Source organism: Oculina patagonica, chromosome 4 (genome assembly GCF_052425735.1).
Source record: "Oculina patagonica isolate OP01 chromosome 4, crgOcupat, whole genome shotgun sequence".
NCBI lineage: Eukaryota > Metazoa > Cnidaria > Anthozoa > Scleractinia > Oculinidae > Oculina > Oculina patagonica.
In genome coordinates this window covers 20,314,214-20,330,903 of record NC_135761.1, presented here as the reverse complement: position 1 = coordinate 20,330,903, position 16,690 = coordinate 20,314,214, and the positions used below count along the sequence as shown (strand labels likewise).

The following is a 16,690-nucleotide window of genomic DNA, read 5'->3' as shown; positions in this document are numbered from 1 at the left end:
GCAGTGAAGGGTAGGAACGTTATGTATGGGGAACTATTATGTCCCCAATATATAACGTACCTACCCAGTGAAGTCAACTAGGAAAGCATTACCAAGCATTGCTTCTGACCATGTGAGATTTCTTGTTTTTTCATACATGAAGTAAACATCACACTTAACCTTTTTTTAAGTTAAAAAAAAAGTTGACACCAAGAAGAATAGAACCCGGGTCGTCGGTTTACCAAGCGGGATTCATCCCCACTATGCCACCGACGACCAGCTGCCAGGACCGTGATTTTTTTGGATAGAAATCCCAACTCCATTATAAGAGCTAACCGCAAGCAATCTAACGTGGTATAATATGTCATCAGCTCTCTCCACATGGTCTGAAGCAATGCTTCGAAGTGATTTCCAGTCCACTACGATTTCTTTTTATTAAGTTTTCTCCCCAGTCCCACTCTTCTCGTCCTAGATCCTTTTTGAAAGACGCGTTTCCGTTTCCCAACGCGCTAAAATACGGAATGTTTTTCGGTCTAAAATTGCCTGAATGACTCCGGGATGATATGATATTCTGTTTGCACTACGGCTATTAAAAAACACTCTGTGTTGTATCTTAAAAATTATTCTTCCGTCAGTTGTCTGTTATGTACTCTTTCGTTCCGATCAACGTAAAAGGACGTCCTATCTTTTTGCTCTCATTTAATATCTGATTCCGTCGGTTTTCCTTTTATCTCGTTTGTTTATATTCCTTAAGTGACGTCATCGTGACTAAAATCTTCGCAAATCGCCGTTTTAAATAATAAAAAATACCACGATACGAGTTAATTTATAAAAACCCTAAACCCGGCTATCGTACCCAATGTCACTCTATCGCAGTCAGTGGATTTTCTTATCAGCTTTAATGTGCTGATTGTGATACCGCAAACTACTTTTTAAATTAGCACATTTGCACTGATTGCAGATGACACTGGACGTTTCTGGGCAATAGGGATCTTTTTCGACAACAACAACGTAAACAACTAAGGCTAGCATGTGGGAGACGCAGCGGGGTTCAAGCCCTGGCCGGAGTCATTGTGTTGTGTTCTTGGACAAAACACTTTACCCTCACAATATCTCTCTATTAACCAAGGGGTACTGGCGAATTATTGGGTAAACCTGATAGAATGCTGGGGAGTACCCTTTGATGGACTAGCATCCCATTCAGCGGGAGTAACAATACTCCTAGCTGATTCACGCTACAGAATTTTTCAAGCGCCGTGAGCTATGAGCCAATTGGGCTCAAAAGGCTTTACTTCTTCTTTTCACTTGAGGCAGTCAAAATGATCGCATTCATGTGAGAAAAATGTGGGCGACAAAAATCGCGTCATAAGTCACCGCACACAAGTTTGATGGCACCTTATTTGGTTTGCTTACATTTGTCGCATAAGAAAAACAATAATATAGGGCTTTTTGCTTTATGGTGTGGGGCGGCTGTCATATTCACAACTACATACAAAAAAACAATAAAACGCAAAAGATAATTTTTATTTCCTTAAATTAATACATGGAAATCAATCGGATTAAAAAACTTCATAAAATATTCTTCGATTATTCATTACTTGTTTTTATTTTTTATTTAAAAAATTACATGTCCCCGACATATTTCAGTTATTTTAAAATCTTAATAAAACCTTGTTTTATTTAAATAATATCTTTTGTGACTAAGATTCAAATTTGTTATCTTACATTTTTATCATATTTATTTTATTTTATAGTATAAATTAAGCTGTTTGCTCGAACGAGCAACATTACTTCGGTTGTATTTACTTTGGCCAAATTTCCTGCTTGCAGAAACTACATTTGACAGTAAAAAAGTTTAAATTTTAAAAGGTTCTTAATTTCCTGTCGCAAGCTCAACTCATATCTCCTATTTTCACCTCTAGGGCGCTTTTATATTACCGATTTAAACTAATTGCGTTCTGTTGGAACAGACAGTAATCCTTTCCTGTTAATAAAGTAATGACATGATATGTCGAACGCCGTCTGCGGCATGCAAAGCAAATTCATGAATTTAATAAAAAAACGCTTTCAAATCTTTTTTCACGATTTTGTTTTCCAGAAAACGACTTTGAAAATTGAAAACTTCCTTAAATGATGTCATTCGCCATCAAAATCTAATTTTCTTGTTATTTTCATCGTCCAAGAAACTGCGCAAAACAATTTAAAATGCGCAAACAATTTGGAAATAAGGTAATTTCTTTGCTCGCTCCAGAAATTTGTCAGCGGGAAAGAATAAAACTAGGTAATTCAAATTTTTTGAACATGAGTGCCAAAAGTTTTCTCCCTTGCCTTATACAGTATTTTTAATGAATAAGTGCGAGACACGACGTCGAAAAAATTAATGCCTACAACTTTATGAGTCCAAAACGGACAGCTTGATTTAAAAGCATCTACTTTGCCAAGTATTTATTTGTAAAACTTGTTTTCATATTCAACATTAGAATAAATTCTAGCAGCTAGACAGCTTTCTTCATCTTGTCACCAAAAGATGTATGGTTTATGTTTAAATTAGGCAAGAATGGCCGAGCTAGGCGACCAATATTACAGTAAATTACTTCACAGTAAAGTTCCAACTACTTCCAGATAAATTTTATCCGCATTTTTCGCGCCAATAACTCACCACAAATTTACTCGCCTGCGAATTATATTGGCTTACTAGCACTTCCAACACGAATAAATTTCGCTACAGGTGCCGAACGAATGCTTCGCATCTTTATATTTCCATCTACGCTGACTTCATCGTCGGAGAAAGCGAGATTTTCCACCGGGCTCCCAAGATTTGGATCAAAATCGCATTGTAGTGATTCGAATGCGATGGATGAGTCTTTATCCCTTTGAGCGCTTTTCTGTAACTTGGAGCTCTTTCGTGAAGTCTGTCTTTCACGCTTGCCTTCTTTTTCCAAATCCAAATTCAAACTTAGTTCTTCAAGCGTGTTGTTGTTATTTTGGCGCGCTGCTTCTTGTTGCCTCATTTCCCTTCGCATACTTCTTCCAAACAAATCTCGCTCGTAGTAACAACCACGCGGTGTTGTTGCCACCGGTGCGAGGTCTGTGGCTTTAGAGGAAATTTCCCTCACCGCCAGTTCGATCGCATGCATCCAGCGATGTCTTTGAAGGTTTGTGTGGCATTTCAAAAGACACGTTCCCTCTTCGGTGACCAGTTTAAATCGATGGCTGTATGTCTTCCGCTTCACAACAGCACATCGCGAGTTCGCAGTGATGTCGATTTTGTCGCAGTACTCGTGCCACAAATCCGTCTTCTCATCGTAAAAATACAAAACACAATTCCTCAAAATTACCCAGTATTCAACCCATTTTTCCTTCTCTTCTTCTTTTTTGAGGAAATCTTCGTGTAAAGGGACGTCCATTCGCTTTTTCTCGGCGAAGTCGTTGTCAGTTTGATGTATCTTCCCGTTGTAGTAATGCTAATTTCAATTTCACGTTTTTGGTCGGCCGATTGTTTGAATGGACGTCTCACCCACTGAGTAAACCATAATACCTGTCGAATGCATTATTGATGGCGGTTTGTTGAAACTGCATATTTAATTATTTGTTCCGACAAGCACCTGACGCCAGGTGCATCAGCGCATGTGCGGCAAAGTTCCCTTGTCTCTCCTTCGTCTGGTACGTAATGTAACAAGTCATTACATTTCCCGCTTGGTAAATAAGAAATTTCCCAAATATTTCCACATCTTACGGGCTGCGCTTATTCAAAGTATCGAGTAAAAAAGGAAGAAGAAAATGTCCGCCGCTCCAAACGGACATATATTATTTTGCCTAGCATTTATGTCCAATCTGACAAAAAAAAATACGCTGGCAAGATTTAGATCAGTGGGTTTTCGTGTGCCAAAACAAATTAAATTAAACTTTATTTCTGGCATTAATTTACTCATTTACCCTGTGACCAGTCGCAGAAAGACCATTTCTTTTTTAGTCTGGCATAAATAAGTGGAAGTGGTGACTTTCTGTTGATATCAATTTGTGAGCATGTTTAACATTGTGGGAGGAATTATATGCTTAAAGAAGTATATCGTCCATAAAAAACGGAACAAGAGATGAGCCGGAGTAATGACTAAGTGTTCAAATTTTATCTCAGTCATTTGTTATCTCAGTATCATCTGTTACAAGCGGGTGACTTCATTTAAATGCGGTGAGTCAGTAGCTATTACTGACATTACTTTTTTCATATAGCTGCCCTGAGTTTTTTCCTGACATATCTTAGGATCTAGTGTTATTTAATGAACAAAGTTATTAACATCGATAAAACCGAGCTGCGGCTGAATAAATATACGTTGATTAAAACTCCAGACGCCATTAGCACAAGAAAGCCTTCGTTGTTTTTCCCCCGCTTAGAGAAAACCCGTTTTGATTGAAAAAGAGCATTCTCGCTCTTCTGTAAAGAGACTGAGTGACGATTAACCTCCTACGCGACGAGCCCAAAAAGCGTCTGTGTAGGAGGCTAGGAGACAAATGATCCCTAAATAATGTAAATTTTTAAACGACAATTTCATCTTTGACAACTAGTTCCTGTCTATTTACGCATACCGTACTTTCTCGATTAAACTCCTGGAACGATATTTCAAACTGAACCAGACCTTGCAGACGGGGCGCTTATTTGGGGCTCGCGGGGCTCAATAAACGGGGTTATTTTCAATTTAATTTGACAACCTTGTTTCCTGTCATTGACTCTTATAATTCACTGAATCAAAAGCAAAATTAAACAAAAACATCAACAAAGCAGGAACAAAATATCTCCAACTTAATATCATGTCAGTGAACTTTAGAACACAACTTGAGAATGCACAGGTATAGTACGCCAACTTTCCTTACGTAACATACAGATAAGTTTATAATTCGCAACTCCTCTTTATAGCGGCTTTCGATTTTAAAGTGTTTTAAAACCAAAACCAAAGAAATTTCTCCAGCACAATCCAGTGATATAATCAAAACTCGAAGCAAATACATGTAGCCCGCGTGAAGCGCGGGAAAACGCGTGTGAGCGAGTCATGATCGTTTTTGGTTCTACATATGATTGGTCGTAAAAATGGCGGGGTTTTTAAAATTAAAGCAAATGCGAATTACTTTCAATACTCAAGTAAAAATCACTCTAACGCCGCAGAATGAGCCAAATAATATGAATTGGTGTCCTAGCGATGGTATAAATGAATGTGAAGCATATGGAGGTATGAATGAGCAATTTTCATTGCTCATTGGTAAATCAGAAATGACATAAAAACATAACTAAAAAACCTGTTTTCGTCAGCCTGTTGCTATGAGGATACACACGTTACTATGCCGCCATCGTAAAGGCTCGCGGGCTCAGGAAATTCGTAAAGAAGGGATTTGCGGATATCTCTAACTTAAAGTTAACATTCTGCACCAATCTTCTCGTATCTAAACGTCCTTGTTCCTATTTGCTTCATTAAAACATCTTTGTTGTTTTTCTTCCTCAGGAATTTAAACATTTAATCTTGTTCATCACAAAAAAAAACATTTCTAACTTTTAGTTTTAGGCAACACTGGTGCCGGTATACTCCTGGGAGATATCATCTCCGACGTCGAGACTCTGAGGTTTATAACACAAGACCCAAACTCCCGCAATGCCATCACACACCCGCACGGTCTGTGGCCAAGCAACACCGTGCCTTATGTCATAGATAGAAACATTGGTGAGTAGGCCTGGAACAGTTAATCTGAAACGGCGCATAGGGTAGGGGATGTCACATCCCTACTTAGACTGCGTTTGAGTATCTTATTCTCAGACATTGGTGTACATTTCGTGTGTCTCAGGATTCAGTATTGAAGCCGCATTCAATTCATTTGTTGTCAACCCCGGTTAAAAATAGTGTTTCGCAACGCGAAAATGTTAAATATAATATAAGGAACACACTAATTCTACACTTACCAGGAGAGAAACTATACCACTTTCATATACAACAAAATGTTTGATTTATGTTTTGTTTGTTTTTGCTTTTCGACATCCACAGAAAAAGCTGGCGTTCAAGCGATCAATGACGCTATTGCGGATTATCATAAGCTGACCTGCGTGAAATTTGTCGCCAGGACCACTCAGAAAAACTATATCAAGTTCACAAACGGTGATGGGTAAGCCACAGTTGGTCGGCAATACAGTACAGGGGCGTGCAATGGTGGGCCAATATAGTGTACTTTTTATCATTCAAAAGCATTGCAAACTGAGTGTTTTAGATCGGATGTGGAACTGATGCTCAATATATATTTTAATAGTGTCTGGAATAGATTTAGCTGTACAATTCCGCCATTATAATTCCAAGTGCATATAATGAGGTGCAGTTTCACCAGTTGCACGAGTCGCGTGAGTTGTACCAGTTGAATGTGTCAACATTGGCCACTGTTTACGTAAAATGACATTTTATTTGACTGAAAAGTATCACATTTACCACTTGAACCAATTGTGCAAATGGTAAACCTTATTGTACGACTCGTACGAGGCACTTAAATTTGCTTTAACGACTTGAACACGCAGTGAGTATTAGACATGCTTGCTATTTCGATCGCCTTGGAGTTTAGACCCGTAAACTGACACGTTTGTGATGTAAAAGATGTCACTTCACTGCATCAAATATGTACAGTCAATTTTTTAACACCTCATGTCTTTCGTAATTACATTGCTCTTGTTGAGACTCCTCCCATTAACCGATCACGCAACCTCACTCCCTTCCAAAACCCCTCCCCTCCCATCCCTCCCTTATATCCATGATAAGACATGATAAGTTAATTAACTTACGGTTTATGGTGATTGACAGGTGCTCATCATCTGTGGGTCGCACAGCACGCGGAGAGCAGAAGGTAAACCTTCACAGATACTGCTGGTACAAGGGGATTGTCATCCACGAGCTAGCGCACGCTATTGGCTTCTTCCACGAGCAGTCACGAACGGACAGAGATAGTTACGTCAAGGTCCTGTACGAAAACATTGAACTGGGTAAGAGGAGGCTTGCCATATTCCTTCATTAGCCAATAGCATAACTCCTTAGTTTACTATACTAACGCTACCCCTACAATCCTCTCACATAATCGCTACGACGATGAGCTATCGCTCGAAATCGTCAGCTTCATTTCCAAATTTGCCCAACTTCCCCATACTGCATGACCGAATGTTGAATGTAATATTGCGCTTGCCTTGTATAGGTTTGCGTTGGCTTAGTTCTCCAATGTTAAAAAGTGCCTTAACCAATCAGAACAGACATATTGTCTTTCAACCAATCAGAAACGAAATTTAATCCAACTGTGATTAATTTCACATCACACACACGTTTTTCCAAGGGCAGGACGCATCTGGCTCTGAAGTTTGAAATGACTTTTTTGGGAATTCCGACTGCTTGCGACCAAATTCCCACTGGCCATACAACGCAAGTCTCTACGCAAGTTCATGTTTCAACGTTTGCGCGGCTTGCGTGGACTTGCCACTCTGTTTTGGCTGAGGTTTTGAAAAACAAACGTATGAAAACGAATTTGTTTTTTGATACTGTTTAAATATGAAAGAGCAAATGATGAAGAATTTATTAGCCTAACCGAAACAGCACTTAGACATTGTGGTTTTTTTTGTTCCACTAGGCAAAGAAAGCAACTTCGACAAATTCGGTCAAGGACAGATCCAACATCTTGGCGAATCTTACGACTATGGAAGCATAATGCATTATGGACCAAAAGCCTTCAGCAGAAATGGCCGATCTACCATCGTTGGACTGAAGAGTAGCGCCAATCAAATGGGTCAGCGGAAGGGGTTTAGCGCTAACGACGTTCGCCAGATAAACAAGTTGTACAAGTGTCCGACAAGTAAGTTATACTTGGGGGGTGAGGGCTGGGGGGCTTATACCTGAATATAACGTTTGTTTCGCGCTCTCGTCTGTACTTTTATTGAAGATACACCAGGGATTTAAAGAACTCTGAATTTTATTTGCACTACACTTGATCCATAGTAGTGAATCGAAGTCATAGTCAACTGCAATTACTATATTCGAAATACGCAAGTCACTGTTTGTACAAGCTTTCTTATAAACGTGAATTCGAAACAAATGTACTTACAATTTGTGTTTTCTGGTTCAATAAAATCCCTTTAGTTCGAACTTCTAGTAGCTTCTAGTGAAAAGCGTCCTTTGCTACTGATAGCGTCCGTTGCTCCTAATAGCGACCATTGCAACTGATAGCGTCCTTATTTAAATTTTTACTAACACCTAATTCTCGTTTCCACGCCTCGCTCCGGCTAGGCGGTAGTTGAAAAATATAACACGATTATTTATGCATGCCGATATGTGAACTTTGCGACATGCAGATCAACGTTTATCATACGTTTTAGCACTTGTCTGCCGTTTTCTCCTGAGGTTTTACCCAAACTTAAAATGTCGTCAGTGGTTTGTAGTAGAACGTCCAGCAACATTTTCTTGAGAACTTTTTGATACTTTTTAAGATGCTTATGAAGAACGAACAGGATGAGGGATTAGAGGATTTGAAACTTGAGGAAAAGAGAAAATAAAGATTTATTGAAATTTACCTATAAGCAGCACAGATACCAGGTAGGTAGGTTAGGTTTAGTCTTCCATCAGGCCGGAGTTTATCCCGGTTTCAGTAGCATGAAAGTACCTAGGAGTATTTCTACTCCCTCCCGGATGGGATACTTGTCCATTGCAGACAGATTCCAGGTACCAAGACATACTTATCTTTGTGACTAAGACTGAAACAGATGGCGGAAGGCGCGGTTATCAAATGGTTAATGAATTAGATCATAGTTAATAGAGGGAAATGGTTAGGAATCCCGACAAAGTTCTTTGTTGTATGTTTTTGTTCGCTATTTTGTGGGTTGACCCTACACAAAACCTGACAAAATACAATAGGTGGTTACGTGTGTTCATGTAACTAACCAATAAAAACATTGCGATTACGTAATTCATGCATAGTGTATGAGCGCAAAACAAAAGATGTGCAGGGTCGTGGACCTTCCAACATAAATCTTGGCCTCTTTGTTTGCTCCTTTGATGTTTGCCGGGCTTCCTAACCATTTCCCTATATTAACTATGATTAGATGCTGGATAAAGTGGTCCGGGTTAGAGCCCTGGCCTTGCCATTGTGTTATGTTGTTGGGCAAACAACTTTATTCTGGCAGTGCCTCTCTCCACTCAAGTGTATAAATGTGTACCAGCTATACCCTGGGTGCCAGAGGTTTTTCTTGCGCGGTTTATGGCGACAGCCTTCGGCCGCTGAAGTATTCAACGTGCGCGAAAAAAAATCCTCTACAGACAAAATGCTTGGTGAAAACCTGCGTTGGACTGCCATCCCATCCAAAGGAAATAGAGCGGTTTTCACTTGAGTGTCGAAAGTAAATTGCGTTTGCTTTGGTTTTGCATTGCTACGCTCAGTGATTGGTTTAAAAATCTCGCGCCACTTTCTCGACCAATCAGAACTAAAACCAAAACCAATCGTGACTCGCTCGCGCACGTTTTCCCGCGCTTCGCGTCAGCTTCATGTTTTTGCTTCGAGTTTTGATTGGTTCACTGGATTGTCAATGTCGTTTCTGATTGGCCAGAGTAATTACTTTGGTTTTGGTGTTACGACACTCAATTGAAAACTGCTCTAGTAACAGTTATGTCACGAATAACTCCGGCGGTGTAGATAACTTGGCTAGGCTGCACCAAAGTTACAGAGATTACTATAAAGCTGAAACAAAACTAACAAAAATTACTGGTTTCTTTCTAGAGCCGGTTGTACCTGGACCAGATGAAAATTCTGTGGGTGAGTAATTTTGATTCATTTGTGAATTGTGAGTTAGTGGTTAGTGCACTGGATTCCGGTTCTAAAGATCCGAGCTGTGAAAGATGGTTAGCTGGCCATTACTCCAGCACTCTGCAAAGCACTCTACTTTTAAAGTGTAAAACGAAGATGGTTACCACGTTTTTTTTTTCTGCCAAAATAGCACTAGTTGACGCTCGCACAATTTTATTGTTGGTAAATTTCACAATTGTATTCGTTTTCGTTGTCTCAATACAGGCGGAATAGTGAGATTATCAGTCACTCAGTACTTTAGAATTTGAATGCGCCTGTTTGCTCGGTCACCTTGGCTCAAAACACACGCTGCGATATTTCAGTGCAAAAGTACTTGTAATATCTGAAATATCCTGCAAAAAATATCCTGTATTTTTAATAACGCGTTTCACACCAGCAAAGAGCCAGTTACATTAATCTTAACGTGTTTTAAGTGCATTGCTGACACTTTCACTTTCGACAGTGTATTGCAGTTTTGACACCGGTTCACTGTGCGAGTTCTATCAAGGTACTGGAGACGACTTTGACTGGACCGTCCACCAAGGCCCCACCTCAAGCGGAGGGACTGGGCCGAGAACAGATATGTCTGGAAAAGGTGATCAACATCGATTTTTCTTTACACTGTTAATCTGTTCTCAAACAGACAGATAATGAGAATAAATTAAAATCATTAACTAGAGGGAACCCAAAAGTGTAAAAAACAGGTCCCGTTATTATTTTCGAAATTAATTGTTAACCAAGGTCTACAAAAGCAAGTATTTCTGCTCAAATTGTAAGTATTATGTGAAGGACTCTAATGTTTGACAAAAGCACATGAAAGAAATCATTATTGATAAATCGTAAAGCTGGATCGCAAGTTGGCACTTGTTCTGCATTAACCCTAAATTACCTTACACCTTAGCTGTAACACGCGATCCTGTCTGTCCTGTCAAAGAATGGACACCTTAAGTCTTCTAATCACCGAATAAAGCGCGTTACAACATGTGTTCCACGCCAAAAACACCAGAGCCTTGATCAGATGCTGGTATATGTCAAAGACTACGATCTTACGCCAGTATGACGAATTCAGAACGCTTTTCGGCTTCAAATTCACACACAAACTCCTCGCGGTAATCTACATAAAGTGCACATCCTGGGAATGGCGAAATAAGGCTAATAGGTAGCCTGCGAAAACAGCGGATCGGAGCGTGAGAGGCGGCTGTTTTCGCAGGCTAGCTAATAGGTGAATACCTCCTAGCCCCAATCTGATTGGTGTGACATATAAACATCACTCACTGAGTCAGTGACTACCTGGTCCATCACGACAACTTAGAGGATTTTTTTACAAAAAATAACTTAACAATGAAATAAACAACCATTTCGTTATTTTCACAGGTTTGTACGTTTACGCGGAAACATCTAGGCCACGTGTACAAGGTGATAGGGCCGTTTTGATGTCACCCCGGCTGACGGGACCTTACTGCCTTCGTTTTCATTTTCACATGCTTGGCACGTCCATGGGCTCTCTAAAGGCGCACAAGAATACAGCTTCGAGCAGAACCGAGGTATTTTCTATCAACGGTAACCAAGGAGACCGGTGGTATATGGCGCAGACGTCACTTACAGGTCCAGAGCAGTTTCAGGTGATCACAAAATGTTTAGAAAAAATGTGATGACAAAACGTTTATTCGGTTGAGTTGACAAACAAGCATATTTATCGGCAGGAAATCCAGCCTCCGATAAGTAGCAGATAAAATGCGACGCAACGGCAATAAGGGCCAACGGTCTCTAAAGGGGGAGCAACAAACGGTTAAGTGACCGGGCACTAATTGTGTAACCTACAGCGAGGCCCTTCTTCCCTTTTTTTTGTCAGTGAAACACAAAGAAGAGCTTGTTTGCAGGTTACCAGTTGTTAAAAGCTCACGGATTGGAAAAAAAAGTTTATTCCTCTTGTTCAACAACGATTTTTTCTTCTAAGTTTCGGTAAAGAACAACGTATAAAACTGAAATTGGAGCCGCTACTAATAATCTGCTCTGGCTTAATTTGGTTTTAAAAAACTAACCGACATATTTCAACTGGCTATTCAACAAGGGAGGCACATGTTTCTAGGTGAAACAAGTTAAAGAAATTTACTTTTTAAGTGCACTTTAAAAAAAAAAAAAGAACCAAACAACCAATCTGTATTTTCTATATGTAAATATATATGGATAAGCGCATGGCCTTGGCCTCGCAAAGGAAAATTGTGTCGTGGAGACACATTTGCTAAGCGTGTAGTAAGAGACGTAGTTGAAATTGTAAAATGCCTTCATAGGTGTGACAGATTTTGTACTTAATGACATGGATTAAAACGTTAGTAGACCAAACGCTAAGAGTACAAACTACATCAATTTTCTAATAGTATATCTCATTGCTAGATTGAATTTGAGGCTACTCGCGGAAGTGGTTATCAAAGTGATATCGCGTTGGACGAAATTAAACTAACCCCAGGGAAATGTGAAGACCCGACAACAACCCCTGCTCCGCCAGTCACCACACCGATCCCGGTCGGACCAATTACTACGCCCATCCCACCTAGTAGCGGTGAAGGTGAGGAGGCGTTCTTCATTACATCACTCATGCTAACAATTAAGAGAACATTTTTTGATGTCGAATTAGTCGAAGTTTGACATTGAAAATGCGAAAGCTCGAATGGGGGACTGTTTTCGACGGTCATTGCAGAAGATTTGTTACATCAGCCATATGATGCAAAACACCCAAAAGTGTAACCACCCGGGGGCGGTGCGAAGAACTTTAGTGGTTTTAAATTGGCGATTACAGTTGGGTTTCTTTTTTTGGAGGGAGGGGGAGAGGGATAAAGTTTTGTTTTTTTGGTGAGTCATGTTCTCGGAAGTAATGTGGAGGCTAAAGTTTAGATTAAGACATTAACAACATTGATATGGAAAATTGGGGATCTGAGGAAGGGCGGAAGGTAAGGTCACAGAAAAAACCCAGACATGAAAATTCTGAAACTGACCTTAGGCCTTCGTCATTTCCTAGTGTACTGCAACTTCGATGCCCAGTCTTTGTGTCAATTCACTCAGGGAACTGGTGACGAGTTCGACTGGCTGTTCAACAAGGGAACCACATCAAGCGCGCCGGACACTGGGCCAAGTAATGATGTCTCCAACACAGGTCAGCGATTGGAAGAATCTCTTGTACGATAAACCTGTTCAGTAGTAAATTTAATACAATAATGAGAGACATCAGTCAGCTGGGCCAATATTGCACAGCAATAATAACGTTCACGTTAATAGAAGTTTACCTCCGGTTAAAATTAGTTTTCAAACATTCTATTGTCAACAAAACATGAGCTAAACGGATTTTAGTTCTTTTATTGTTTGTATATGTACAACACCGTTTGAGGAATTTTCAAAAGTGTTACGGCTTATGCCCTGAATTGCTTTTCTTCTGTTTGACTGCACCTTAATGAAAACGAAAATCTTCCCTTGTGAAAATTGATTATTCTGACTGTTTGTGATACATTAAGAAACTTATTGCGTAAAAAAAATATTCTGAGGAAAAGTTGTTCGAATTGCCCGGCGCGCTTATTTCCTGTCCGTTCCGAGGGGCATCTAAGATTTTGCTTCAAAACTTCATGCTGGTGACGTAGCTCTCCAGTTGATTGTTGACCAGGTGCGAAATTCACGTGCGCGTAACAAAGAATCAGCGACACTGCCCGAATCTCTGTAGTGCCACGTTATCAGTATGAAATTTTTAGTCCCTCGCTGGCGGTGGACTGTAAAAAGCCCGCGACCAACAAAGGTGGCTCATGTTTTTAAAGGGGCTATGTCACGCAATTTTAGGCAATTTCGGCACTGACCAAATGGTCATTGAATTAACTGAAATATCACAAAAACGGCTTAAAACAGGAAAAAGAAACACAGAAAGGCCAAAAAGGGGTATGGGTGGGCAAAATTCGCGAAGATTAAAACAGATTGCGTTCGGGTAAACTTGAAAAACGTCGGCCCGACATATTTCAAGTTTTTCTCAATTTGTATGAAAGTGCCATTTACAGTGCTCGAAAATCATTCTTGTTTGTCATGTGGCCGTGATTTTGCCAATAAAAGACTTTTGCTCTGCCAATTTGAAGTTTAGAGCTCTTAAATAAAGAAAATAAATAAAATTACCTTAAATCCCGTGACATAGCCCCTGCAATTCTGTCTTTTGTGCACCATTCAGGTTACTACATCTACGCTGAAGCGTCATTTCCGCGTCAATTCAAGGATCGCGCGCATCTCTTCTCGCCCACACTGACTGGTGACTACTGTCTTCAGTTCTACTTTCACATGTACGGTGCTGATATGGGAACGTTACGAATTTATGTGCTTGTGGGCTCACAAGCGACGTTGCTAGGATCGTACAGCGGTAACCAAGGAAATACATGGTTTACTGCCAAAGCTGCTATTCGTGGCGTTCAACCTTACCAGGTGAACTATGCAAAAGAGGGATTTCTTTAAATACTATAACAGGGATCAAAATAATGGCTAAATTAAACTTTAGATCTTCAACAAGCTCGGAAATAGTTGCGGTCCAAAGCTTGAGACACGACCAGATTGGTTGTCTTTAGGGGCTTGATTCAAATTTTCCGACGAACGTTCCCGTCCCTTCGATATGGGAGTCCCCCCCCCCCCCGGTGGAGTTGCGCCCCCATTTGGGTTTGAACCAGATGGTTGCTCTCTCTTACTCCTAATTGCTATAATATCTTTTATTTTCCCCAAAAGACATGCATTAGTTTGCCACAATGAAAATGCACGTTTTTGGGTCATTATTTAGTTCAGAATACCTAGTGTCAAATTGTACAATGTACGCTAGTTTGGTAAGGTTTGTTCTGCATAGCAATTTATTATAAGTGCATCTGTTAATTATTTTAAGAGAAGTATAGGTGGAATAGAGTTCAAACTTGTATTTTTGCAATTTTACGAGACATTTTTAAAATAAACCATAAGTCTGCTGTAATTTGTTTAGTTCCTGTTTAACAACTGACCGTCATTGTTTTACTTTATTTTTTAAGGGTATAATTTATGCTTTCTTTTTTTTCTTTTCTATCCAACGTCGATTTACTGCATCTCTTGTAGTTTCTTATCTTATGCCTTGTTTACATAACATTATCATCTCAGATCGTATTTGAAGCTGAGAGAGGCCTGGGATACACTGGAGATATCGCGCTGGACGAAATCAAATTAACACCAGGAGACTGTAACCAATTTGTGGTCACCACTCCCCCTCCTCCTCCTCCTCCTCCTACTCCAGCAGCCAAGCAAGGTACGTTCTGTGGTAGGGTGGGGAGGTTTTGACAATGAATATTCCAGAAACGTTTCGAGAATCAGTGTTCACTAAATGATGACGTTATGGTTACCAACACGACAATAACATCACGTCGCTTTTCTTTGCATCACATTGTAAATGGGATTAAGAAAAAAACTACCACCTTTTGATTACAAGGATAACGCAGCCGTTTGCGCGAAGCTCTGTTGCACAAAGTCACCAGCAAGAAAGGGGATCCAGTAACGGAGACAATAGCGGGGTGGGGGTAACAATGAGCTTTTTTTAATTACAAGACAGCGGAAAAATCGAAGACTCTTGAGAAACTTTGCCTTTGGGGTAGGTTTATGATTTTTTTCCTCGATCGAACACATGACATGCGGACACGCGGGCTCATAGGTACTTACTTTTACGTTTCAGTGTATTGCAACTTTGACGGAAACTCGTTGTGTGGCTTTACTCAAGACAACAGTGATGATTTCGACTGGTCTCTAAACAAGGGGACCACAAGTAGCACCCCCAGTACAGGACCCACGGCTGACTTCTCGAGAATTGGTAAGAAAAATGATTCAAAATAATGGGTTTAAATCCCGTTGTAGCTTTGATTTTTTCAGGCTAAAATATGCGACGGCTTAGGTCCTGAGTACATGGCGAATTTCAGCTCGGGCTTAAATTTCAGCTCGATTTGCCGGGCTAGAATTTTGTTGCGATTATATGGCGAATTTCAGCCTTGGTTGAACACTTTTAAAACTGAAAACTAATCGGGCAGCCATTTTCTTTCGTTAAAAACCATCAATGCTCATCCGTAAGCTCACTTTCAGCACCGGTTGAAATTTGAACGCGATTACATAAAGTCTTTCAGCACGCTGCAAGGATCACTTCATTCATTTAAAAAATGGTTCAAGGGTAATCATTATTTCTCCGTTGAAAAATCTTTGGTGGTAATCTTTCTGGACGCGCTATCATATTTTATAGTATTTGTATTGTTCCATTCTCACTGTGACTCCTTTGCGACCGGCCTTTGCGTGTATCTCATATTTGTATCACACTGAGTAATCCAGTGGCTTTTACTATAAAGTGAGACGGTGAACAAGAAGTGAAACAGGGGGGGGGGGGGTACTCCCTATAAAATACGGGGAGGCTCCGCCCGAAAGGGGTACAAGTTTAGGTATATGAAAGGGTAGGGAAATCTGCCATGATGTTATTTTAAAAGGCCTTTATATCATATATTTCGAGCAGACGCAACTTTTGGCTGTATCGTTTTAATTTATTAAGCGCTACATAAAAATAACAAGAAAACTTCCCGTTTTAGGTAAATGTGATGTCGTGTAGGTATATGAAAGGGGTGCCTTTTTGCAATAAAAGGTATACAAAAGGGGTACCTTTTTCTATCAAAATGGTATATAAAAGGGTAAGGGGTTGGATCTCCGGGCGGAGCCTCCCCGTACAAAACTTTTTTGAGTACCCCCCTCCCCCCGGGGAGTGAAAAGTAAAACAGTCATGTTTCAATGTGTAATCATTGTGAGAAATCGATATACCGGTAGTTCACTCGAGTTGGCGTTTTATATAACTGATCATAACGCATGTTGCAGC

General features: G+C 40.1%; 2 protein-coding genes across 2 annotated transcripts in view; one reads left to right on the top strand and one right to left on the bottom strand.

Moving 5' to 3' along the window:
- LOC144651650 (uncharacterized) overlaps nt 1–16,690 on the top strand; it is a 38,908-nt gene that overhangs the window by 7,105 nt on the left and 15,113 nt on the right. Inside the window, exons 4-15 of the mRNA XM_078511596.1 lie at nt 5,526–5,687; nt 6,006–6,123; nt 6,804–6,982; nt 7,615–7,836; nt 9,751–9,786; nt 10,280–10,411; nt 11,191–11,438; nt 12,211–12,382; nt 12,833–12,967; nt 14,015–14,262; nt 14,953–15,097; nt 15,518–15,652. Of these exons, the coding sequence (XP_078367722.1) occupies nt 5,526–5,687; nt 6,006–6,123; nt 6,804–6,982; nt 7,615–7,836; nt 9,751–9,786; nt 10,280–10,411; nt 11,191–11,438; nt 12,211–12,382; nt 12,833–12,967; nt 14,015–14,262; nt 14,953–15,097; nt 15,518–15,652 (1,932 nt within the window). The remainder of the gene's footprint in view (nt 1–5,525; nt 5,688–6,005; nt 6,124–6,803; nt 6,983–7,614; nt 7,837–9,750; nt 9,787–10,279; nt 10,412–11,190; nt 11,439–12,210; nt 12,383–12,832; nt 12,968–14,014; nt 14,263–14,952; nt 15,098–15,517; nt 15,653–16,690) is intronic.
- On the bottom strand, nt 1,459–3,683 carry LOC144651895 (uncharacterized). Its single transcript, XM_078511960.1, has one exon. The coding sequence runs from the start codon at nt 3,384–3,386 to the stop codon at nt 2,661–2,663; it is 726 nt and encodes a 241-aa protein (XP_078368086.1). The 5' UTR covers nt 3,387–3,683; the 3' UTR covers nt 1,459–2,660.